Genomic DNA, 27,790 nt, shown 5'->3' on the forward strand with positions numbered 1-27,790 from the left:
GGGACTCCATTCAAACCATTAAGAATGGTACACTTGAGATTTCTATCCCTAAAGGTAGCATTCCTTATCGCCGTGACATCTGCTAGGCGGATATCCGAACTGGGAGCTCTGTCATCCAAAGATGACCTCTGCCAATTCCATCAGGATAGGGTGGTCCTTTGTCTGGACCTTCCTCCCGAAGGTCAATTCCCCTTTCCATAGAGCACAGGAGGTCATTCTCCCTAATTTTTGCTCAGATCCCTCTCATGAGAGGGAACACCTTTGGCATCAGCTAGATGTCTGCCGCGCGCTGCGCGTTTATCTCAGGCGCACATCGCCCTTTAGTCACTCTGAGGCTCTTTTCATTTCCTTTCAATCCGGTTCTCTGGGGGCCAGGGTCTCCTCTGCCACAATTGGCAGGTGGTTAAGGCAGCCCATTATAGCTGCCTATGAAGCCTCAGGTCAATCTCCTCCTTTGGGGATCATGGCCCACTCCACATGGAGCACCGCCACTATGGCAGCGTGGGCCACCAGAGCCCCATTCGAGGATTTTTGTCGGGCAGCCACCTGGTCATTCTCAACTTCCTTTATCCGGCACTATCGTCTGGATATTTTTGCATTGGTGGAGGCATCCTTTGGATGCAGGGTTCTCCAGCAGGTGACGGCCGCCCTTTCCCCAGGGTCTTAATTTCCCTTCCTGGGACCTAACGTGGGTACATCCCAGCTGTAACCCCTCCCGTCATCTCTACTGGAAAAAGAACGTTGGTCCTTACCTGAACGTGTCTTTTCAGTAGAGTGGCGGGAGGGGCTACATCCCTCCCTACTTCAGCGATATGTAGCTAGTCAGGAGGGGTGGAGGGCGGTCGAGTGGTCTGTTTTTCTGTTGTATCTTACAGTGCTCGTCATTCTACCTTGAGGAAACTGGGAACCAATGGGGAAAGGCGGATACTCAAAGAAATTTCCCTCAGTCTTTGGACCAATCAGGCTTTGACAAACCCAGCTATAGCCCCTCCCCACATATCTACTGGAAAGACCCATTCACGTAAAGACTAACGTTCTTTCTCCTGGACTCTGGCTGATGAGGCCCTCAGCATGCCTCTTCTGTCAGCATGTCTGGGGCAGGCCAATCCCAGGGGGATGAGATGGTCCCTCAAGTAGCTTACTATAGCTTACTATAGAAAATTACAGGGCAGAGAGGAACATAATAAAATGTAAATGCCTATTGCACAATAGTAATTTACACGAAACTGGATAGTAATTTAAAAAATGAGAAAGGAGTTATGCAAATAGATATTCTTAAATAAATCTGCATAGAAATGATGCAAAACTGAATACTTTCTCCTTTGGATTGCAACAGTTATATCACCTGTATACAATATTTCATCTTCATTTCTCTGTATCAAGAGCAGCTATACTGTAGTAAGAAATGCATAGCATACAGTAGCTTAAGAAGTTGCTTATTATTCGCCATATTCTTTGTGATGGGAATTATTTATTGTGTCATGCTATGATAAGCTTAGCTCTTAAAAATAGGTGACTGCAGTCACCTAAAAATTAGGTGACTGCAGTGCCAAACAAGCAGTTAAGTGGAACAATCATTAAGAAATGCAACAATTTGTTGTAACAAACTGAAAAAGCCAGTAGTAAGCTAAGCAAACAGCCAAACAAATATTCAATAAAGGGATACCAATTCTTATTAAAGCTGTGATTGTGATAAGACTGACTTTGAAATCAGATCAAATTAGAACTCTTGTTCTAAGCATTCTAATTTTCACTGAGTAGTCTCAGTGAAAATAATAGCTATTAATATGCCTTTAGTAGGAAAAGCAATTGATCACTATGCAGGTTATTAGCTTGCTAATAAGTCAAATAAATTCAAGTGTTGGAATTGAATTGACATTCTGTTCCTAGAAGTCATCATTTCAATCCTGAGGGCAATTATTACAATCCCTAAATCAGTATTTGTCTCCTGGGTCTCAACCTCCCATATTACAAACCACTGCCTCTCTATCTTTAATGTGATCTAGTTCTGTGATAGCTTTCACTCATTTCCAATGAGTTTCTAAATCTGTTTTCCAGGCAGTCTTTTATTCTTGTAGCATATAGGGGGGGAAAAACGTAGAAAGCAGTTGATAGAGCACTCTACATGTGTTTATAGGAAGAAGCACAGGATAAGCGAGATGGGAAACAGAATTACATGCTCTTTTAAAAGGTTAGAATTAATTGAAATGAATAATTTCTAACGTGCATATTCAGTTCATTCTCCAAAATGATTTAATGAGACTAGCAACAATAATTGAACACCAATCCCAGCCTCTATGCATACACATTCAACCTGGAAAGTACTTTGAAAAAGCTATGTTTAATATTCAGAACATCAAATGACAAATAACCATCTATTCCAGCAAAAGTGCTTCTGGGTGTACTGATAATGTTTGTATGTTAATTGCCTTTTTAAGATCACAGCAGTCCATTTAAATACACTTCTAAAAAGTCAAACAGAAACTACTTTTTTAAAAATGCTCTAAAGAACCTGACAGGGTAACTCTTAAAAATACAGAAAACACAATCCAATATTTATTTTGTGTATGTGTGTGTATTTTTGAAATCTTATAATGCAATTAAAAGGCTACAAACAATTTCAAAGCAAATATGGAGGTAACAGTGGTCTAATGATCCAGGTGACCAAAAAAGATTAATTGATGGATGGATGGAAAGCAGGCAGGCAGGGAAGTGATAAAGAATGATCTAACTACCAAACAATTATCTTACATGCTAATAAAATAATGCTTAACGTTTGGCAAGCCACATTTCAACTACGTATGGAATGGCAAAGTCAAGTATATAAACAGGCTCTTACGAGTCAGAAGATCACACTGTTGAAATCTACTGTTTAATGGAAAAAGTAAGCAGTTCCACAAATATTTTGATTCCTGCTTTATTGATTATTTGAAGGTTATTGACTCGTTGTAGACCATTGGTGTAGTGGTTAAGGCATCAGAATAGAAATTGCATATAGGGGGGAAAAAGTTCTAGACTTGCCATAGGCATGAAATCAACTGGTGTCTTTGGGCAGTTATTCACTCAGCTGTAGGCAAACCACATATGAAATCTTGCTAAAAGAACTGCAGGGATTCGTTGAATGAATCACCAAGAGCCAACAGTGACTCAAAGAAACATAAACAAAAGAATCATCCTTAAAAACATGAATGTACCATGCCATCTTATTAGCCTATAGAAGAATACGTTTCATTGCCAAAAATCAACAGATGGAACAGAATACAGCACAGATAAATGGTTCAAAACTGAAAAATAGAGTATTAAGATGGTAAATGGTCTTCTTATTTATTTAGCTTATATGCAGCATATATAATGAGGGTTGGCAGAAATAAAAATTGGAATTAAACTTGTTGGGAGAAATAGGAACTTAAGATATGCTTTTAAAGCTGGAAGAAAGGAAGATTAAGAATTTTTTTGCCAGGAGTGAAACCGCTGCTCAATATTTTTTAAAAAAAACACACCATAAGATTTATATTAATATGGATAATAATATAATGCAAATAGATGGAAAAGACATTGCAGTAGCAATTCATTGGCTCAAAAATGAAGGCATAATGACTCTAACCATGAAATAAACATCTACCACTTATGACAAAAATGACAATAGCTGTAAAATAGACAAAACATTAAGTGCAGAGATGTCACCTTGACAACACAAGTATGTATTGTCAAGGCCATAGTTTCCCAAGTTGTAACATATAGCAGAAGTGTACCATGAAAAAGACTGAACAAAGAAAAACTGATGCGGCAGAAAATTGTTGCAAACAGATTATTCATTACCAGATGAAATAAAACTGTTTACTGGAAGCACTGATAATGAATCAACAAAAAAAAGGCCGATAGGAAACAAGATGATTAGATAACTATCACTGATGACTTAAGCAGGAGTTGGTAAGAATTCAAAGATGTTACTGACAGAAAATTGTGACAAATGCCTACTCATCATGATGCAGATATGAACTACAATGACAAATCTATAATAGTTGCTGGATGTAACAGCTACTTTATATAAAGTGGAAAAAATTAGAATCCCCAGCTCAATCCAATATGAAATATTTTTTAATTTGGCATCCTGAGATAGACAGGTAATCCCAAATATATTAAGGAAGAAACTGTGGATTACTGTTCCAGTAAACAGGCAAGATAACAGAAGTTAAACACTTTCCTTTTGAATATAAACCTCTAAATTGCAGTAAGGGCTCCTCTTTTCTTCCATAAAGGAAGAGGCCTATGTTGCCTACAGTATTGACAAGTGTTCTAGTATTATATTTTTTTAAGAATGCGTTCAGCTTCAGATGTAATAAAATGATGCAGATTTGGTACATTGTGCCATTTCTTTTATATATGTGGAGTTCCTTCAGACTGAGATCCATCAAAATTACTTCCAGGATGAATAGTGGCAGCAAATTTAACAGGAAATGCAGAATTTAAGATCCAGCTATCTGTCAGCACAAAAACAATGACTTGACTTATTTTCTTGAGAAATGTTTTCTGGTAGTACAGGATCAGTGCTTAAAGACAATCTAGAATGGACAGATCAACACAGCCACCCACATAAAAGTGTACAACACTGAAAGTATAATGTCAGATATTTGTGTTCTTTGTTTTCATTGGACAGCTCCCTGCTATTTTGATCATCTCAAATAATATTCTGCTGGACAGCTCCTTAGCTTCTGCGACCACAAATTGAGCCACTTGGTGGAAATTGGGCATAGCAACCAGGACAACACAGTAGAACGTTGGTTATAAATTTGGAAGTCTTATGACATTATCATACTATTCTTGGCCTTGGTCTCCATTGATTTTTTTTTAAAGTAATCCTATTACCTTGTGACAACAAATGCTCTAAATCAAGTATGCATTGATTGTTCCAAATCAAGGGCCAATTAATTTAAATAATGTTCTTACAAGAATTTATTTATTGAAGAATATAATTTCTAGGATATCTTATTTCATAAGCTAAGGAGTTCTGAACAGTAATTTTGCTTACAAATAAAATGCTCCAGTTCTTTGATCAATTTATTGCCGTTCCCATCTTGGACAAGCCTCTTGAAAGGGAATATCCTATTCAAATCTATAGCTAATAGTCCAAATATAGAGTACAAAACAAACTATTGTCAGACATTATTATGTATTTTTTTAAAAAACTTTATGAGTGAAGCCCTTATACTGCAGCCTTCAAATAAGACACAGCTAATGAATACTAATGAGGTGCTATTGTTACCTTTTATTTATAAAGGTATATAAAGGTATATAAAGGAATATAAATGTTATATTCTAAGTGAAAATCTAAACTACCAAATTATGTAATTACATAAGACTTTATGAAAGAGAATATTTCTCCTTTCTACTCTTGTTTCCACTTTTTTCTACGTTTACCGATTAATCAAGAACCATATTTTTCAGACTATAAGACGCACTCCTCCCCTTCCTTTAGAGGAGGAAAACAAAAAAAATCTGCCTCTGCCTCTGCCTCCACCTGTTCGCCACTGCCACAGCTCTCTCTCTCTCTCTCTCTTAGATTTTAAATATTAGATTTTTACAACCCCTGGTAAGCCCCAATTATGGGAGGAAGCTAACTGCTTCCATCATCTGTCAATCGGCTCATCACAAGAGTCCATCACGACAGAAACCCAATATTTTTACTGTTGCCTTTGTTATATTTGTGTTTTTTTTATTTGTGCTGATAAAGTCTCCCTTTATTTATTTATCAGCACAAATTAACACACACACACACACACACACACACACACACACACACACACACACACACACACACACACACACACACACATATATATATATATATATATATATATATATATATATATATATATATTTAAAGGAAATTTCAGTGAAATCACACATCAATTGTATACATCTATCTCACCTAATTTAACATTATGTGCATAAACCTATCTATAGAAGTTCCACTTTTTACATTTTTACCTCTACTTCACAGCCATATTCGGAACCATCCAGAAGGATTACTTTGCACTGCATATTTTTTGGTTTTTTCACAATCTTTAAAGGAGAGGGGGAGAGTTTGCTTGAGGATGATTTTTGGGAGAGTTTGTCGTCTTCAAATTGCTGATATTCCAGCTGCTTTGCCACGGCAGCAGCTACTTCACGTTCTTTGTTGGTGGCCTAGAAACAGGAAAATTAAATTCAAGTTTCAGAATAAAAATGGGCAATCAGAGCAGGCTTTCAGAATCATGTAGCATAACCAGGCATTCCTTTGTAGAAGTCTATTCAGAACCCATTTTAAAATAAGCATATAAATTATATTGGAAAAGAGATAAATCACTTATTTCAGTAATTTGTGAAGCTTTTTGGGTTAATAAAACTGCTACTCTGCTGTTGTGTAGCTTTTTTTAAAAGAGGAAAGTGCTAAAGGAAATTGCAATAGAGTAGGTAGTTTAAAAAGAAAGTCAAATAACCTGAATAGAAAAAGATCCAACACTGCAATGATTGTTAAACATGTTCCTTTTTCTGAAATCCCAGATATTGTAATAGTCCCAAAATACGCTACCATACCAAGCAATTGCTTTTCAGTACCAGCAGTATTTTTTTAATAATGACTTTATATATAGATGGTTTTTCTACCACTAGGTAACAAACTTATTTAAAAGCAGAGGAACTACAGAAATAATTCAGTTAAAACTTTATAAGTTAATTTGTTTTTAATGATAGGAGAATAAATACCTATTTTGGTCTGAAATGACTTCAAACTAGGCCTGCAACCTACACTACTGACTTTCATCACTAATTGTTTCTACAAATGCCTCAGTCATTGTAACATGCTTCCAAGAATTATATTCCTCTGTTAAAATATATTAAAAATAAATAAGAAAACTATTTTTCTATTCTGGAAAACGTTTAGGTCAAGCATAAATACCAACTTCATTCATGAGAAAGTAATGGATAGATACTAACTTTTACAAATAGCTAAGCAAGAGGGGAAAAAAGTTCTATAATTTTTTGGGTTACACTACCACAGATTTATCTTACATTTATATCTACTGTGCATCAAAAAGAACAACACCAGAAAGAACAAATCAAGAACTGTTAGAGCAGATACCAAAACTATCCAAGACTTTTTTTATACAGTAAAATATTTTCACATGAAGTTCATCTTCCTACAGAGGCCTGACAATCTTGTTCATGAAGTTTACCCACAACAAAGTTATCACAGAAAGACAACACATTCATTATATATTCATGTTCTTCCAATGATACTGGACCCTTTTTGAAAGATTTGGATGTAATCTGAAGATCTGGCCAAAGGATTAAGAATATCAAACAAACATTTCCTGATTAAAATAATTTGAAGCAACAATGGAAATGTTTATGTCTTGGTGACAATTCCTTCCGTAAATTTTGTGTTCTTAATCCAGAACAATTTTACATATTTTAGCTATAAATTTGAACGTTTAAAGGCTGTTTTTAACATATCAACTATTAACATTGCAGACAGTAGGATACCAATTGCTGAAAATAAGTGTGTGTGTAGAGAATGTGTGTGTTCAGCAATTTGCATCCTATTGTCTCTGCATGCATGCACATGCACACACACAAAACACACAGTGTATATGCTGGCCTACATTCAACATGAAATGTAGCATGAATGATGTCCCCTTCAAGCAAAAAGAACTTTACTTTCCTCATTCCTGAAACTCTGCATAGGCTCTGCAGGGCACTATGGGAACCCAGATGTGTGAATTTACAGCCCTCCAAGTAGAATGAAACAGTTGGACATGCCAACATATTTATTTCAGCTCATGGAAAAGTTTTCATTGCACATTCTTTAGTAAAAAAAACATTTATAAGCAATCCTTTGAATTTAGATGTATATCCTGTCCTTTATTCAGAAGCTCAACGCAGTATATACAGCACATCTTCCTGTGAAATGGTTTTTGCTGACAGTTACTGATACTAACACTAGTCACTGAGTAAACTTCCATGACTGAGGAACTAAGACCTAACCTTAGTCTCATTGGCATTTGTGTTAATCATAAAAAATAAATTCATACTAATTTCAGCAAATACTTTACTTTAGTCACTCCAGTAAAATGGAATAAAAGATACAAGTAAAATCTAACAGCAAATCTAAATTATGTTATATATTGGAGATCCTCTCCTTTTCATAACAGCAATGAAACGAAAAAGAGCAATTTTGGAGAACAGACAACTGGACTCATTACCCCCCAAATATGTGTCTGAAATAAATTTTAAAACTTTTAACATAATTTGCTTCATTTCTACAAACATGCTTTATTGTAATTATATAATTTTAATAAAAATAGCCTTAAAAGAAAAAAACCCCACTGAGCCTTTGTTTTGTTAGTTTCTAGAATCCATTTTGATTTCTGTGAGTGACAATGTGCTACCTCTCTCCCTGCAAAATACTCTCCAAATGAGCTCGAACATCATTTCTATAAAACTGTCATGGAAGGCTACTCCAGCTCAAAACGATGCTGCTATAATATTTATTATTTATAACAGTTGTTACTATAATAATCCTTATCTCTAACACATTAGGTTAGAGGAAAGACGATTCCCTAAATAACTTGCCTGTTCCTTTTTTACCGGAGTGCTATGGGCTGCAACACTGGAAAACTGTTCTAATGCATTCTGGTGCTCTTCCTTCGCTTGCTGTGACTGCTGTTCTTGGGTTGCTTTTTCTTGTTCACCAGATGTTTCTTTCTGCTCTTGATCCTGATCTTTGGATTCAGAGTCTGAACCAGATTCTGTAGTCATGGTTGATTACCCTACAATAAAAAAGAAGAATTGTGAGATTCAGAATTGCAACAATTGAAAAAGCATATAAGAAAGGTTGATTTACAAAATATGTATATATAATATATTTATACAATATTGTTACAAATATTGCATGCATAATTCACCAAACTAGGATCACTTGCAAGTAAGGAGAAAGTGACTCCTTTCCATCTAGTCACTATGTCCAACTCTACCCTCCCTTCACATGGAGTCAATCCAAGCAAGAGCAAGGTAATTTATTTTGAATGCAGGATGCTCCTAACTCGTTACTGAAAGTACCGACTAGAAATTAATTTTCTAGGGCCTCAATGCTTGTTCAGAATTGCAAAATACGATTTAAAAAAACCAATAAGATAAACAATAATTCTTCATGATTATCTTTTGACATCTCAGAAAAATCAAATGTCTGGTTCTGCAAAGTATTCCTGCTGTTGGAGAATATATCTCAGACATTTGCCTGAAGAGGGAAATGAGTGAAGTGGATAATCTTCAAATTCTTTTTATTCAGATGTGAGATATGCAGGGAAGTTGTGCTGGCATTAATTTTAAGGCTAGTTCAACAGTCTAAACTAGCCAGGATTTTCCTTTTATACAAGGAGTCATACTAAGGATTGCAAATACAGTCTTGCTTCAGACCTCCTGTCTGAATAAGTGTAGTCTGGAGACAGGCAGGGCAATGCTAAAGCACGCCTTGAGTCTTCAGCTTTCTGTGGCACTCAGCTGTTACACACCCAAGTTTACGGAGCTTTTAGATTAGGCAGGATGCAGTACAAGTTGTAGTACTGGCATGACATGTATGAATCGGAAAATATTTAACTCCAATGAACAACCGTGAGAAAGTGCAGGGTATGCACTTAGGCAAAAGACTAAGTCATAGAACAAGCGCAACAGGATGGGGTGAAAATTGCATAGCTAAATTAAGAGCAAGAGGAAAAGAGAAATGTGCCATGTGCTGTTAGCCAGCTGCCTGCCATGGACTCTTTGAATACCCAAAGGCCAGTCAGAATTTAGAGAAGGACACATGTGGGTGATAACACTAGAGGCAATGGAATATTTGAGAGGAAGGCTCAGAAGCTGAGGTTCCTTCTGAACGTGCATAATGCATATTGCTAGCTTGACTAAGCAGAACACTTATTGGACTTCTGGAGAAAGAAGAGGACAGCAAGACAATTTCTACACAAAACACCTTTACCAGTGGCTATAATTGTAAATATCCATCATAGGAAAGATGTGAGGGTTGTTTCTATCATGGTGGACCTCAATAATAAGACTACTGGGACAAGATACTAAAGGTGTCAAAGCAGCTGAAAGACCTATCACACAAGGTTGTTTCTGTGGAGAAAAATAAGAGGGAGTCCTAAAAATTCTACTTAATGCTTCTAAACAAGAGTACAGTCCAAAACATTTCGTTTAAAATCAATACATCATATTTTGTATCAAAGTCTATTCAGAAACAAACAGTAAATAGCTGTGGTTGTGGAAAACATCTGAAGAACTGTTTCAAGACACTTCCTCCTCAATATTATAGTCATCTGAGTCATCTGGGATGCTTGGCATAGCTGCTTTGAAGACTCTCCCACATAGTCCGTGCCTAAGTTTACATGGACATGGAAAAGTTTAATAAGTAGTTACTGTGCATGTGCTTGTGGAAATACTATAATCTAGAAAAGTTTTCAAAGTAACAGTGAAAGCTGACTCAACACTTTGAAAGGATAATTGATGAAGTGCAGTTGGACAGGAGTGTACAAAACAATTAGAACAGCAGTTCTTCTGTGCTAGAACATTTTGAAAGTAATGATTAGAATTAATGTATTTTTTTTGGCCAGGGTGCCTTCCCAGAAGAAAATTGAAAAGGATCTGTAAGAGACCTAAGATACAAAGCCATCTACTAATCTTTTTCCTTATGTTCCTTTCAATGAAAATATCTTTGTCTCCAGGGGAAATGATTGTTACACTGAATTCAATGAACGCTGGGGCAAAGATTTCTACATACGGACAGCAAAAATTATTTACATGATAGCTGAAAAGAATTTAGATTTTTCTAGATTTCTTTGCTGCTGCCTAGTGGCTATCCTGGTGTTTTCCAATCCAGGTGGCCTGTTCTGAACCTCATAGTTTCCATCACCAAAACACCTAGAATTGTTTTGATGAGAGCAGTAAACATTAAACTTTCAAATTTTGTTTTACTGAACTGCAGTTAAGTTGAAACAACTGGATGCCATTTGGGGCTCGCAGTATTTTATTTCAAGCTCTAAACCAACCAGCCAACCAACGGAATGCTCCTTTTTGTGCACAACCTTTCCTTGGAAAACTTTGCATATCTTTGCATATCATAGTTAAAAATCATTTGGTCTTTTCAACTTTACCATGAACACATGAATTCATCTATAGATGTTTCTGGGTAACACAGAAATGTAAATAATGAAATGCGCACAGACAACAGCATTGACAACAGACTGCCTAACACTGCAATATATTCTTTCTTACATCACGATATTAACATGCACAATAATAAAACCACATGTAAAAATTATTTTAGGCAATTAATTTTGGCAAACAAATGCAAAGGATATGTTTCAGCAGTTAATAAAAACACAGCAAAATTAAAACTTTATTCTTCAAAGCTGCAAGGTCATAAATATTTCATTTGGCATGTTTTGGCTACTGCAACTGACAGGATGAGGTCAAACTGCAGACACATTTCTTGCAAACATTACAGCAGAGTTTGATATAAGACGGAAATCTGTATCTGCTTTTTGTATGGTCTGTATTTTATTTTTCCTTTTAATTATAAGTTGTCCAAGTCCTTATTTTCTCCCTAGCCAAGAACAAATTAACCACTTATTTTCTATCTCTTCTCCATTTATCTTTTAAATCCATCACTATATCTCAATTTACCATTTCCACAAGCATCAAAGTTCTTCAGGAATATGGCAACCTGTGCCCTATTATTTCACATTGCCTTCGTTCCTTTTATAACACAGACAGAAAGTTAGAGATCAAAGTAGAACTATTAAATCAGTACATCAACCCACGTACCAGGGTATGAACATATTAATTATAAAAATTAAAAATATAGAATTTGGATGGTCTTCTGAACGGAAGTTATTCCTTAATTTCTGAAGGGCAATTCATAAATCAGGCAAATGGATTCCCTAACTGAAAAACAACATTAATTCCTCATCTGTCTCCATAGAGCACACACCTGTTAAGATATCTATGCAAATAGATGGTGCATAGTAACACTATGCACAATGCCAATACAGAGATTGAATTCATAGACATAAGGAAAATGGTATGTAACAAAAGTATCCGTTTGCTAAAGGAAAAGCTGACTACATTTTCCAGCATTTTTGTTCTTATTTTACTACAGCATTTGGGAGATTCCAAATTTTATAGCCCATATAATGTAACAGTTCAATACAGTGTAATGTAATACACAACATAGTATGTTGCTTTATTCTGGTTGAATAGTATAGATATCAGTAATTCCTTTTTAAAAAAATTAAGTTTTGTGTGGTTTTTTGAGAGAAAAAAGTAATGTGTAATATAAAATTCTATTTTAACGTACCAAATGCCATTAAGTCAGCATGTTGTTAAAATTAGAAGTCACCAACAGACATTTTACCAAATAACAATTAAATAGCATGCACGAGAATGACATTTTTGCTTTTATATGACCAACTACCGCACATACAACTGAAACAGTGTATTTTATATTTTGTACTAGATTTGATAATATATTGCATAAGTCCGCCTTTTGATAGCACTACGAAACTACTCCCATCTTTTGTGGATTTCAAAAGCTCTTAAGACATAATGAGACCTCAGGTGCAGAATTGTTAGGTCTATAATTTATTAATATGATAAGAGTAAACCCATGTTCATTAGAAAACACTATATACTAAGAGCTACACAATCCAGTGGTTTCTACTACAAATAAGTACATTAATAAGGATTACTCAGACTTGTCACTTCTGGTAATATGCATGCATAGACATTAATAATTTAGTCAAGACGCAAAATATATTTTCAACATGAGAAAAAGCAATAACTTGAAAAATTAATATCAGTGTTGTCTTTGTAAATAAATGCATATACTGTAAATAAATGCATATAAAATAAAAATATAACAGCCATACGCATGAGCAGAGCCTATCACATCATACTGGGTTTATTCTACAGTTTCACTTTCTACTGTTATTACTGCCTCTTAATGAAAAAGAGAGTACAACAGTGTTTTCTTTGTTTTTCCTTTTATGCTTGCAAGCTTAAGTTATGCTGGTTATATACTGCTACAATATTCTCTAGAACAATAGAACTACAGATAATAGTGAGGACATTCATGCTAAAAAGTTTACTGAGCCAATGTTACATATAAGCAGGATGACTACCACTAGCATTTTACTATATAATCTAAAGTTTTACTGATATTGAGAGTATGAGAAAATATTCTTACCACACCAAGTATTTCAGTTAATTATTACAAAATAAATATATTATGGAATAGAAAAAGTTCTAATGAATACATCCAAAGTTTGAAATTCAGATATTAGACAATGTCAAAATTCTAATTTAAAATATCATTCTTGATTAACTAGCACTAAAATCATTCATTTGTTCCATACTTTTTAAAGTACTATACTGTATATAGTGGCCTAAATTGGTTTTCCTGTGAGCTGCTTGGAGACTCCATTCATGGGTTACAACTTCTTCCTATCAGCCCAGAGACTGAGTTTGAATTGTTTGGACACACCTCCTTGGCTTGACTTGATCCAGTTCTTAACTCAGTCTAAGCCCAAAGAGACACATCTTCTATTCACTCTCTAGGTTAATAGACAGATTTTTGGGGAAAAATCCACCCTGAAGTCTTCAACAACCAGGAGCACAACTGCAACATCAGACAACTCATAAGGACTCCCGAAAACATCATCGGAGCTTCTAAATGGTCGCCACATAGCTGGCGGCCATTCTGCAGTAAGGCTTGGTCAGGCAACCATCCTCACCGCTCACAGAAGGCTGCCGAGCTAATTGATTTGCTTCCCCAGCTGCGCCGCTCACAATGAGTGCAAGCAGTGGCTTCGCTTAATTACCGGCATAACAAGGCAGAAGGGATTCTTTCAGGTTCCTGATATGCCGGAACATCTTCCCACTGTTTGAGAGTGTTTTCCTTGCGGAGCCTCAACATTGCTGCCGCAGCGAGGCAAAAAGACTTCCTTCAGAGCTCTGATTTATGAGGCATCTTGGACAGTCATTTTTGAGGGGCAAAGATACCTTCTTAATTCAGTATGGAACGCCTGAGATTTTTACCATAATATCTTGAAGACTGGACACCCCGCCCCACCTGGACCTAGAGAAAGGGAACAAGGACAAGATAGACAGCAAACTACACAATTATCAACAAGGATGGATCATCTTTCTCTCTCAGAAGCAAAATGAGTCAAGGAACAAAGACAAACCCATGTGATTACCAGACGAATGGACCAACAATTAAAAAAGCAACAACCACAACAAACAACTGTTACCGGTCAAGATGCTACAGTTACCAGCTTAGAAGCAGTGGGAGGAGCCAGACCAAAGGTTAAATTCCAGGATGTTTAGATGGCTCTAAAAAAGCTTCAGGGAGCCAAAGATGACAACTAAGTTTCTAACATGGAACGTCAATGGATTAAACTCTCCACAGAAAAGAAAGAAAATATATCACTATCTTAAACAGTTCAAGAATGATATAATTTGTTTGCAAGAAACTCACATTAGATCAACTGATCAAAAATATCTGATTAATACAAGATTTGGACAACATTTTATAGCTTCCGCTACAGAGAAGAAAAATGGTATAGTTATATACTTAAGGAAGGATATGAAAGCTGAATTAATCGAAGCAGATCCCCACGGAAGATACATTGCAATAGACTTGGTATTAGAAGGGAAAAGGACATTGCTACTGGGAATATATGCTCCCAATCAACAACAAGATGGGTTTTATAGAAAGCTTCATGCCAAATTAGTACAGTGGGATTATAGGTCCTGCATACTATTGGGTGACTGGAACGGTGTTATGGACACTAAGAAAGATAAGAAGGCTTCTCGCCCAAATACTCAAATGCGAGCGAAACTACCTAAGTCCTTTTTTGATATGATGGATGATTTCGAACTGAGAGATATTTGGCGAGAAGGAAATGCAGAAGAATATGATTTTACCTTCTTTTCTAATAGACATCAATCCTTTTCCAGAATTGATTTCATACTAACTACCAATGATTTGCTTTCTAGGGTGAAGAAGACAAAGATATGTGCCAGAGTTTTATCAGTTCATAATCCAGTTTGGATGGAGTTGGGACGGGTGACGCAAGCAAGAAGGTCTTGGAGATTGAATGAAAATTTATTTAGGTATGAGAAATATACTAATGAATGTAAAAAATTGTTAACAGAATACTTTGTTTTTAATATGAATTAAGGGTACATCTATGGAAAATGTATGGGATGCAAGTAAAGCGTATATGAGAGGAGCTTTGATAAATCTAAATAGATTACATACACGTAAACAAGGGGGAAAGCGAACAGAACTGGAAGATGAAATTAGGAAGAAAGAGCAAGAGTTAACTTTAAAACTAGGAGATATAAAGATTAAAGAAGCAATTACTTTATTAAAAGACCAATTTAATATGTTGATCTCAGACCAGGTAGCCAGATCTGGGTACTTGAGAGACCGCCTTCTGCCAATTACCTCCCTGCGACCAATTCGATCTCATAGATTGGGCCTCCTCCGTATTCCATCGGCCAGCCAGTGCCGGCTGGCAACTACAAGGAGGAGGGCCTTCTCAGTAGTAGCCCCGACCCTTTGGAACGAGCTCCCCGTGGAGATTCGTACCCTCACCACCGTCCAGGCCTTCCGCACAGCCCTTAAGAACTGGCTAGCCCGTCAGGCCTGGGGACAAGGATAGTCGCCCCTCCCGAATGATGAATGAATGTTGCTTATTACTTTTATTATATGTGTCTACGTCATTGTTTGTATTCCCCCCTTCCTGATTTTATGTGAGCCGCCCTGAGTCCCCTCAGGGAAAAGGGCGGCCTACAAATGTTAATAAACATTCCAAACATTCCAAACAAACAAACTAGTCTGTTATATGCAAAACATAATACTTTCTGCAATGCAAATAAATCTGGTAGATGGTTAACATATCAGATTAGGAAAAAACAAAAATTTCGTAACATAGCCAAATTGCACTACAGAGGGAAAGAAGTGTTTCAACAGGGTGAGATTCAAAAGGTCTTCCGTGAATTTTTACAGTGTTGTACAAGGGTGACAAAATTAATGGTCTAGATATAGAGAGGTACTTGGATAAAGAAAAAATACCCATAGTTAAAGAAGAGCAGAGGCAAAGATTGAATCAACCAATAACTTCGGGGAAAATTTTACAGGTAATTAAGCAGTTAAAGGCAGGGAAGGCACCTGGTACAGATGGCTTGACAGCGGTTTACAATAAAAATCTACAATTAGAAATGGTAGAACCTCTTAAGGAATTATTTAATAAGATTCAAACGGAAGGTAAGCTATCTCCATCTTGGAAGACAGCTTTTATATCCCTGATACCCAAAGAATTGAATTGAATTTTGAATTGAATTTATTAAAATTTATAGGCCGCCCTTTTCCCTGAGGGGACTCAGGGCGGCTCACAATCACAAGGGAGGGAAGTGCAACATCAAAAACAAAACAAAATGTGAACAAAGAAAAAAAATAGTAAAACGCAACTTTCGTTCAACAATCAAACACTCGGGCGGGTGAATTAGGAACCTATCCCCAGGCCTGCTGGGAGAGCCAGATCTTGAGGGCTGCGCGGAAGGTCTGGACGGTGGTGAGGGTACGGATCTCAGCGGGGAGATCGTTCCACAGGGTCGGAGCTGCAACAGAAAAGGCTCTCCTCCGTGTAGTCGCCAGTCGGCATTGACTGGCAGATGGGATTCGGAGGAGGCCCAGTCTGTGCGATCGAATTGGTCGAAGGGAGGTAATCGGCAGGAGGCGGTCTCTCAAGTACCCAGATCCACTACCATGGAGTGCTTTAAAGGTGGTCATCAGTACCCTGAAGCGCACCCGGAGACCAACAGGTAGCCAGTGCAGCTCGCGGAGGACAGGTGTAACGTGGGCGAACCGCGGTGCGCCCACTATCACTCGCGCGGCTGCATTCTGGACTAACTGTAGTCGCCGGATGCACTTCAAGGGCAACCCCATGTAGAGCCCATTGCAGTATTCCAGCCTAGAGATCACAAGGGCTCGAGTGACTGTTGTGAGAGCCTCCCGGTCTAGGTAGGGCCGCAACTGGCGGACCAGGCGAACCTGGGCAAATGCCCCCCTGGTCACAGCTGACAGCTGGTGGTCAAAAGTCAGCTGTGGGTCCAGGAGGACTCCTAAGTTGCGGACCCTATCTGAGGGGTGTAAAATTTGACCCCCCAGCCTAAGTGTTGGTACATTCGCCAAATTATTGGGAGGGAAGCACAACAGCCACTCGGTCTTGTCCGGGTTGAGTACCAGTTTGTTAGCGCTCATCCAGTTCCTAACGGCCTCTAGACCCTGGTTCATCACGTCCACCGCTTCATTGAGTTGGCACGGGGCGGACAGATACAGTTGCGTATCGTCCGCATATTGGTGGTATTTTATCCCGTGCCTCCGAATGATCTCGCCCAGCGGTTTCATGTAAATGTTAAATAGTAGGGGGGATAAGACCGAACCCTGTGGCACCCCACATGTTAGGGGCCTCAGGGACGATCTCTGCCCCCCGACCAACACCGACTGCGACCTGTCCGAGAGGTAGGAGGAGAACCACCGTAAAACAGTGCCTCCCACTCCCACCTCCCGCAGTCGTCGCAGAAGGATACCATGGTCGATGGTATCGAAAGCCGCTGAGAGGTCAAGGAGAACCAGGATGGATGCATAGCCTCCATCTCTGGCCCTCCAGAGATCATCGGTCAATGCGACCAAAGCGGTTTCTGTGCTGTAACCAGGTCTGAAGCCGGACTGGAAGGGGTCAAGATAACTAGCTTCCTCCAAGGCCCGTTGAAGCTGGAAGGCCACCACCTTCTCAACAACCTTCCCGATAAAGGGGAGGTTGGAGACAGGACGAAAGTTGTTTAAAATGGCTGGATCCAAGGATGGTTTCTTCAGGAGGGGTCTCACCACCGCCGTTTTAAGTACGGCGGGGAAGTGCCCCTCCCGAAGGGAGGCGGTCACGACCGCCTGGATCCAGCCATGTGTCACCTCCCTGCTGTTGGCAACCAGCCAGGAGGGACACGGGTCCAGAATACAGGTGGAGGCACTTACAGCTCGAATGGCCTTGTCCACATCCCCAGAGGCAACATCCTGGAACTCAACCCAGAGATGATTTGCCAAGCGGTCCTCCTGTGTCTCGGCTGGATCTACTGCGGTGGAGTCCAAGTCCGACCGAAACCGAGCTATTTTGTCCGCCAAGAATTGAGCATAGTCCTCAGCCCTACCCTGCAAGGGGTCTCCCGCATCCCTCCTGTTAAGGAGGGAGCGGGTTATCCTAAACAGGGCGGCTGGGCGTGACTCGGCGGACGCAACCAAGGCAGAAATGTATGATCTTTTGGCAGTTCTTAATGCTCGAACGTAGTCCTTGGTGCAGGTGGTTAGAAGTGCTCGGTTCGCCTCGGACTTATCGGACCTCCACTGGTGCTCTAGGCATCTCCTCCGGCGTTTCTTCTCCCGGAGCTCCTCGGTAAACCAAGGGGGCCTCCGGGATCCACTGACCCGGAGGGGCCGTAGTGGCGCAATCCGATCAAGAGACTCCGACGCCGCCGAGTGCCAGGCGGCAACCAGAGTCTCCGCCGAACTGTGGGCGAGAGTATCAGGAATGACCCCAAGCTCCGTCTGGAACCTCAATGGGTCCATAAGTCGCCTGGGGCGGAACCACCTGGTCGGTTCCTCCTCCCTACGGTGGGGGTTTGGCCTCCGGAAGTCAAGCCTCAGTAGGCAATGGTCTGACCACGACAGGGGTATGATCTCATTACCCCTCAGACCAAGATCACACATCCACTGCTCCGAGAGGAATACGAGGTCGAGCATGTGACCCGCTGCATGGGTTGGGCCCCGAATTACCTGGGTCAAGCCCATGGCTGTCATGGAAGCCATGAACTCCTGCGCCCCATCAGAGCGTTCACCGAGCGATGGCAAATTGAAGTCCCCCAGAACTATAAGCCTGGGGAACTCAACTGCCAGCTCGGCTACTGACTCGAGGAGCGAGGGGAGGGATGCTGCAACGCAGTTGGGAGGCAGGTACGTTAGCAGCAAACCCACTTGACCCTTGAGGTCCAACTTTATCAGCAGGGACTCACACCCGACAAGCTCCGGAGCAGGGACCCTACGAGGTAACAGAGACTCCCGGATTACAATAGCCACACCGCCACCCCTTCCCTGGGCTCTCGGCTGATGAAGCACCTGAAATCCCTCTGGGCACATCTCTACAAGGGGGACTCCTCCTTCTGTGCCCAGCCAGGTTTCAGTAATACATGCCAGGTCTGCCCTCTCGTCAACAATTAAGTCCCGGACGAGGGGAGCCTTGTGAATAACAGACCTGGCATTTAGCAACAGCAGCCTGAGACCAGGGTCCTGGGTACTCGCGCCATCTGGTCTTGGAGTGGGACTCAAAGGGCCGGAAGGAGGGATCTCTGTAATGTAGCGAACCCTCCTTCCCCGGTAATGGCTAGCCCTAAGGTCCCCGCCGTATCTGCCTCACCCTGTCACGACCGCAATGCTCCGACCCACTCCCGTGGCCGTAGTCCCCCCAATCACCCCGGTACCCCCCGCCTTCCCTAGCAGGTCCTCCGAGCCAAGCATACTCAAACACTCACACAACCAGTCCCCACGTAATTATTAAAATACACAAATGCAACAGTAATAACAATAAAAGTGGGTCACTCACACACTTACATACAATCCCATATACTCAACATACTAAAGAAGACGAAGATATTACCCAGCCAAAAAACTACAGACCTATATCACTACTTAATGTAGATTATTCCTGTTGAAAACACTGCAAAAAATGCAAATAGGAGAACGTTTCTTACAATCAATTAAAGCAATATATCAACAGCAAACAGCTCAAATTATAGTTAATGGAAGTTTAACAGATTCTTTTCAAATTGAAAAAGGTACAAGACAGCGTTGTCCCTTGTCCCCATTACTGTTTATTATAACTTTGGAAATATTGTTGAATAAAATACGGGGCTTGGAGGGCCTAAAGGGAATTAAGATTAGGCAGCAAGAATATAGAGTGCATGCTTTTGCGGATGATCTGGTTATAATATTAACCCAACTGCAGGAATCTAGTATGATCTTAATGAATATGATTAATCAATATGGTCAAGTGTCAGGATTTAAAATAAATCTAGGGAAAACAAAAATATTAGCTACAAATATGAATACTAAACAAAAGAAAGAACAAGAAGGAATGATAGGATGTGAAATAGTTAAAAAGGTCAAATATTTAGGAGTTCATATTTCAACCTCAAATGGGAAGTTATATAAGTATAATTATGAACCACTTTGGCATAGTATACAGACAGAGATGAAAAAATGGGAAAAGTTACAGTTATCCTTGCTGGGAAGAATAGCAGCAGTGAAAATGAATATTTTACCTAATTTTTTATTTCTTTTCCAAATGCTACCTATACTTAAAAAAGATGTGAACCTGTTAGAATGGCAGAAGGGTATTAATAAATTTGTATGGGCAGGGAAGAAGCCAAGAGTAAAACTAAAAATAATGCAAGATGTGTATGAGAGGGGAGGTTTGAAATTACCCAATTTAAAACTATACTATGACGCAGTAGCTTTATCTGTAATTAGTGATTGGATTAATTTAACAAATGATAGGATACTTAATATGGAGGGGTATGATTTGATATATGGCTGGCATGCTTATCTGCTACATAACAAAAAAGTGGACAAGAATTTTAAAAGTCATATTTTAAGAAATGCTTTACGGCGGGTCTGGAAAACATATCAATACAAATTAAATGATAAGATACCCATGTGGGCAATTCCTAGACATGCAATAGAAAATATGAATATAGTACAAAAACAGGATATAATTACTTACAGACAGCTTCTTACCCTAGAAAGGGGTGTATTACAACTAAAATCCTTGGATGAATTAAAAGAGGAAAAGGTAATTCAAACATGGTTCCAGTATGGACAGACAGGTCAGGTGGAAAACAGATAAAAAAATTGGTTTTATGCAAATCGAGGATAATTTATTTAAACAAACAAGAGATCAAAGCTTAATGCATATAAAGAGACTATACAATGTATTAATACAGATGGATTCCGAAACAGAATTAGTTAAAGACTGTCTGATAAAGTAGGCTCAAAATATTGAAGAACCAATAATGTTGGATACATGGGAAAGGATCTGGGTAAGAAATGTAAAATTTACACAAGCCCAAAACTTGAGAGAAAACTTTTATAAGATGTTTTATAGATGGCATTTAGATCCTAAAAAGTTGGCTTTTATGTATCCGAACTTACAACCCAAATGCTGGAGATGTGATTCTCTTGACGCTACATATTTTCATATATGGTGGACTTGCAAAAAGGTTAAGGCATTTTGCATAAAAATATGGTGGATTATGCAAAATGTTCTTTAAAAAGGATAAAGTTTACCCCTCCGTTATTTTTGTTAGGTATAATTACTGATTGTACAGCTGTAGAGATTAATTTGATTTTGCACTTAATAACTGCAGCTAGATTGTTGGTGGCGCAATATTGGAAGAAGGAAGATTTGCCTACAATTCAAGAATGGACATTGAAAGTCACAAATTTAGCCGAGATGGCTAAAATATCTGCATATCTTAAGGACCACTCAAACGAGAGATATAAACGAGACTGGAAAAAATGGATTGATTATGTACAAAATAAATATGGGACTAAGAAATTCCAGATAGCTTATGATTAAGATCAGGAATGATATAAATTGTTTAAAGTTAGCCTAACAAGGAGGAGCTAAGTTGAATGTAAAGATATTATCAATTTTCTATTCTTTTTTCCAATATATTTTAGACTGTTTTTGTTAAAGATTTATACCGTGTATGGGTTCTGGGAAGTCGGGGGAGGGAAGGCTGGGGGTGGGTGGGGGGGAGGGGGGAGGGAGGGATGAATATTAGGCTTGACGACGGGTGTTAGATTTTAATGTAATATGATTGCACGTGTATACTGTCCTCTCTTATTTTTTCTTTAAAACTAAGATATGTTAAGTATATTGATATGGAAGCATAAATACCATCAACATAGAATGGAGTTTGCTCAGAAGCTGAAATACACCAATAAGAGGAAGAGTGGGAAGCAGAGGAGAGAAGAAAGATAGGAAGAGAGGGATAGGAGAGAGGGTAAGGGGGGAAGATGAGGAGGATAAGGAGGAGTGGAATGAAGAGAGAGGAGAAGGAGAAAGGAAGGGGAAGTAGAGTAGAAAAGGATGATGGAGGGAAGAAAGGAGGTAGGAAAGAGGTAGAAGAAAGAGGTGTATGGAGACCAGAAGAGCTAATAATGGGTTTTTATCTTTCTGGGTGTTGATGACAAGAGGAACTGATGTAATTACTACTTAATACAATAGGATATCGGCTATGTAATAGTATACATGTGATTATATGTTATGAAAATGGAAAATAAAAAAGTATATTTAAAAAAAGAAGAAGTAAAAGACCATTGGCTTACCTGAATGGTCGTTCTCTAGGCGCTGTGGGAGTGTCCAAGCATGGGTTAACTTTAGCTTGCTGCCCAAGGACTGAGTTTAAGATTATTGTAGCTCCACCCCTTGCTTGCCTCAGAGGCTGAGTTTCGAAAAACGAAGGAAAGTCCCAAATAGTCCATAAATGTGAATAAGTCCAAACCCCCAAACAGTGATAAAAGGACCTCGCGGCCCCACTTCAAGGGTGGGGTTGGACACTCTCGCATCTAGAGAATGACCATTCAGGTAAGTCAACGGTCTTTCTCCTAGGCGCTACTTGGAGTGTCCAAGCACGGGACATGGCAAAGCTATGTCGTCCCAGGGAGGGAAGAACAGTCTAGGGCCGCGGGGTTCACTATGACCCTCTGTAAAACTCTTCTCCCGAACGATGCCTCAGCCGAGGCGAAGATGTCAAGTCTGTAATTCTTTACGAAAGGAGATGGGCTTGACCATGTAGTGGCCCTGCAAATCTCCTCAATAGAAGCCTGAGTGGCCCAAGCAGCCGAGGTCGCAGCGCTCCTCGTTGAATGCGCTGTAATGTGAGGAGGAACTGGTCTGGCCTGTTGTTCGTAAGTCATCTTGATACTCGCCCTCAGCCAGCGTCCTATGGTGGAAGACGTGACCTTCTTGCCCATGGATGCAGGTTGAAAGGACACTAAGAACGCTTCTGATTTGTGAAATGGAGCAGTCCGTTTCATATAAATATGCACCACCCGGTGAACATCCAGCTTATGCCACACGATCTGTCTCTGATGTCTGGAACGCGGGCAAAAGTCCGGGAGTATCACCTCCTGCACTCTATGAAAAACAGTGTTGATCTTTGGCACAAAGGCAGGGTCCAGTCTAAGGATGACTCTGTCGGAGTGAACGATGCAAAGGTCGCCTCTAACCGAGAGGGCGGCCAACTCCAATATCCTGCATGCTGAGGTGATGGCAATGAGAAAGGCTGTCTTTAAAGTCAGGTGGCGCAGGCTAACAGTCTGAAGTGGCTCGAAGGGAGCAGCGGAGAGCGACTGAAGAACGATAGACAACTCCCAGGTTGGGTATCTGTGGACTGTGGGCGGATAGAGGTTGGTAGCCCCTTTGAGGAAACTACGAACCTGCGGATGTCTGGAAAGTGGTAACTGAGAGTCTGTGGACAGGATGGTGCTCAGGGTGGTCATTTGCCGTCTGAGGGTGTTAGCCTGGCGGCCCGGAGCTCTAGCCAATTTATGTTGTGGGCGAACTCTGCCTGCGACCATCTGCCCTGGACCACCTGAGTCTGTAGGTGAGCGCCCCAACCAAAGAGGCTGGCATCTGTTGTTATGACCAGGTGCTCTGGTTTCCTGAAGTAGCAGCCCTTCAGAAGGGCGTCCATTTGCCACCACCTGAGAGAGCGGAGTACCTTCGGAGGGAGGCGAACCACCCTTCTGGAGCTGCTGGCCTTGCATCTCTGGAGCGGGAGTAAGAACCACTGGAGCTCTCGTGTATGCAGTCGTGCCCACAGAACCACCGAAATACACGACACCAGTTTCCCCAGCAGCTGGGAGAGGGAGACGACCGACACTGACCCGGTGGAGCGGATGGTCTCACCAGAGATCTGATGCTGTCCACTCTCTGCTGCGTGAGGAAGACTTTGCAGTCCCAGGAGTCGATCACCATGCCGAGATGTTGAATTCTGCAGGTCGGGGTCAGATGGCTCTTGGTGAGGTTGACCGAGAATCCGTGGTGCTGCAGGACTTGGATAGTGGTGTCCGGGTCTCTCTGGGCCTGCCCCCTGGACGACAAGTGGATGAGAATGTCGTCCAAGTAGCATTCCAGTCTCACTGGGAGAGATCGGAGATGTGTAGCGATGGCGGCTCATCGCAAGGTGACATTAGAGGCAAGGGCTCTGGAGGAGAATTTCGTGGCCGTGAGAGAGACGTCAGCAGAGTACTCGACGGCCGCTATGATCTTGTTTACATCCTGTCTCGCCCTAGTATCCCCTGCTGGAAGGCCTGACAGCTATTTGCGGAGCCAGAACAAAGCTGCCCTGCTAAAGTAGGAAGAGGACGAAGAAGCCCTCATGGCCCAAGCAGTGGCCAGGTGGGCCTTGTGGGAAGTTGACACTGCCCTCTTGTCCTCAGCTTTTAAACCTTCCAGCAAATCCACTGGAAGAGAAGAAGGTGAGAGACACAATGGGATCATCCACCTGAGGAAGCTTCAGCAGCTCCTCCAGAGGGCCCTCCATGGTATAGAGCTTCCTATCTGGCCCACTAGGGTTGGCCATGGATCCCGGTTGGGTCCATGGCCAGTGTATGATGTCCAGGAATAGCTGTGGAGCTGGAACCAGGTCCAGGGGTGGAGGAACCTCCTTAAATAAACCTGCGCCTGGATCATGGGGGCCTATGGCCTCCTTGGCACCCTGATCTGAAGAAGACTTATCTGCCGGGGCTGGAAGACCCATTTGGGGCTCAGCTGCCTGAGCCTTAGTGAGAATAGCCCTGAACATAGAAGGCTTGAAGAGACCAGAACTCGCAGCCTGTTCAGTGGTGGGGTTCTCATTGTCAGAGAGATCCGGAGCATCCTGCTCCGCCGCCTCCATATCTGACACTTCACTGATCCCAGTGGGAGTTGGCAAAGCCTGCCTAGCTGGGGGCATCTGTGGTCTAACTGAATGACTCTTGCTGAGATTGGTAGTGACAATGGGCAGTTTAAATGCCAATTGTTGCATGCCATCAGAGATGCTCCGTGATACAGCACGAGCTACAACCTATCTGTCTTAGACAGATGGGTCTCCTGGCTCAGGGGGGGGGGGGAAAGGCCCTAAAACAGAAGGGGCCAGGGATTCCTCCTCAGCCAAAGAATCTATATCAGCAAGGGAATCCTCAGCCAGGGAGTGGCTAGGGGATCCCAGCGAAGCCCTGGATGGATTAGGGGAAAAACCAAAATCCTCCTCAACTGGCAAGGCAGGGGATTCCTCTTGGTGGAGGGTGGGCGGGGAAGGACCAACTCCATTATCACTGGGAGTGGGGCCTACTAACTGTTGATGCTGTGCTGCCTGGGCCTTCTGGAATTGTTTTTCCAGGGCTTTCTGGCTACTCACAGCCATTCTTTCATCAGCCTTAGAGGCCTTCCTAGCCCTGGGGTGTTTCCCTTTGGATGGACACCCCATCCCATTACTCTTGGCAGCAAGGTTGGGCCTGCTGCGCTTACTGTCGGTGGGTCCTGCCTGAGCATCCACTTGCTTCTCCATGGAGTTGCTGAAGCTCGCCTGTGAAGGCCTGCAGGGTCGAAGTGGGCCTGAGGCAAAATTAGGCCCTCCAGAGGTAATGGGCCCAGGACCTCTTGCAAGAAGCTGGAATTAGGTGCCGGCTGAGAGAGAGGCCAGGCGCCTGCAGATCCGTGCCTAGGAGCAGGTAGAGTGACCCGGTAGGCCAAGGGTTCCTGCAGCCGCTTGGAGAAAAACTCCGGAGGGTAAGGAGCCTGCCTGGCCACCCAGAGTGAGACCCGAGTTTAGGGCGACCCTCCGCAGAGATCTGCTGGTCTAGGCAGGCTGCGCGGCAACTTTAGAAGGCCAGAAAAGAAAGCGTGCCAAAATGCGATTCCAAGATGGCGGCCATTGCGCGCGCATGCGCCTGGAGCAACACCGGGGCTTCTGAAGAGCCTAATGCTCCGTGCGACGGGGATTCTATCCTACCTGACCCCTCGCCCTTGCTAGCAGCCGCTAAGTGAGACCCCGGTGTGCGAAGCTGCAAGAGAGGTTGCAGGCCAGCAGCGCTCCAGGGAGCCTGCCCGCGCGATCTGGACTTGAAGTAAATTAAAAACGGAGCCAAATTAAAAAAAACAAAAAACTAACAACTCTAGCTAAAGGAAAACACTCAAAATAAAAGTTTTAAAAAGGAACTACACTGAACTAGCATAGGAATAAGGGTCCAGCTTGCTGCACAAGGCCTGGAACCCCAAGGAAAACGTCCTGTAGGGCAACTGAGTTTTTTGAAACTGAGCCTCTGAGGCAAGCAAGAGGCAGAGCTACAATAATCTTAAACTCAGTCCTTGGGCAGCAAGCTGAAGTTAACCCGTGCTTGGACACTCTAAGCAGCGCCTAGGAGAAAACGGCAATTTTAGAACAAAGCAGTTGCCATAAAAGTATGTTCCTTTTTTGTTCAAATTCAAGAACCCACTGATAAGTTTTCCCCCTGAATGTAAAGTTCTTGAAAGGTTTTCTGTTGGTGCCATGAAATGCACCAAAAATAACAATAACACTAAAATACAGAAGTATAAGTGCACTTTCTTTTGATCTTTGTTGACAAGCAGAGGAAAATCACTTTGTATTAAAATCAGTTGGTAAAATCAGCCTTTGGTATTACTTATTTAAGGGGAAGCCTTTTCTACTGTATCATTATTATGTACTATGTTAATCTTTTGCAAAAATACAAAAAACAAATGAAGCCATTTGCTTGCTTTGCAGTCAGAATTCAGAAGAGTCTACCCTAAGTTCACTAATCAGATATAAAATAATCAAAATGAGGAATCCATATCAGACATTATTTCAAAGGGAGAGCTGAGTCAGGACATTGCATACACTTAGCAAACTGTAAATCCATGTTTCTTTATAGAAGGGGCCCCAAATTAATTAAATCAAACCCTTTCATATTATTTTAACAGTGTCTCAGCCTTTTAAAGCAGAGCACAGATGCAGCATACCATCTCAGACTATATACTGTAACCTGCCATCAAGAGAAGAAACAGCTTTTTGGTCCTTAAATCCTGTCCTGTTTAGGTACCTTCAGAAGTACCATTTCCTTCTAAAAATTCCAACCACATTCTAAAATTAGAACAATTGCAAACACAGTTTCTACAATGACACAATTATTTTCTTGGTTAACACGCGATTATCATTTTTGTTATTCGGCACATTTGTTTCTATCTTATATTATTGAAAAACACAGAACTTTAAAAAATGTTGATGGAAGAAGATAGTTTTTCTTTACACTCACTGAACAAGTGCAATCAAGGGCAAAGCTGAAGAAGAAGAGAACTACACTTCTAATAGTAACTGCATTACAATCAGAAGTCACATATTTTTAAAGTTGTAGATCTTGGCAAATACGTTTCTAATATGGTACTCTTTTTCCTTGGGCACTGGTATGAGAGAAGTACCAATCATATTTCAGATTATAAACTGATTTGCAAATTGATTGTAATATACTGCACAAAGAGGTAGCCATACTATATTTTTATAGCAAAGAACTAAAGCCGAAAGAATCCTGTAA

General features: G+C 40.9%; 1 protein-coding gene across 25 annotated transcripts in view; it reads right to left on the minus strand.

Annotated features, from left to right (window-relative positions):
* EPB41L3 (erythrocyte membrane protein band 4.1 like 3) overlaps positions 1 to 27,790 on the minus strand; it is a 157,511-nt gene that overhangs the window by 55,655 nt on the left and 74,066 nt on the right. For 24 of the 25 annotated variants that reach the window (XR_015695665.1, XM_087707228.1, XM_087707238.1 and 21 more), the window contains exons 2-3: positions 8,614 to 8,810; positions 5,989 to 6,186 (exon numbers count right to left, since the gene is read on the minus strand). Coding sequence is in view for 24 of the 25 variants with exons in the window: in XM_087707228.1 (XP_087563354.1) it covers positions 5,989 to 6,186; positions 8,614 to 8,799 (384 nt within the window). In the remaining variant the exon portion in view is untranslated. The remainder of the gene's footprint in view (positions 1 to 5,988; positions 6,187 to 8,613; positions 8,811 to 27,790) is intronic. The other variant, XM_087707234.1, reaches the window with a different exon arrangement.

Source organism: Thamnophis sirtalis, unplaced genomic scaffold (assembly GCF_051295495.1).
Source record: "Thamnophis sirtalis isolate CommonGarterSnake01/CBP01778 unplaced genomic scaffold, rThaSir2_p1.2 scaffold_2, whole genome shotgun sequence".
Classification (NCBI taxonomy): domain Eukaryota; kingdom Metazoa; phylum Chordata; class Lepidosauria; order Squamata; family Natricidae; genus Thamnophis; species Thamnophis sirtalis.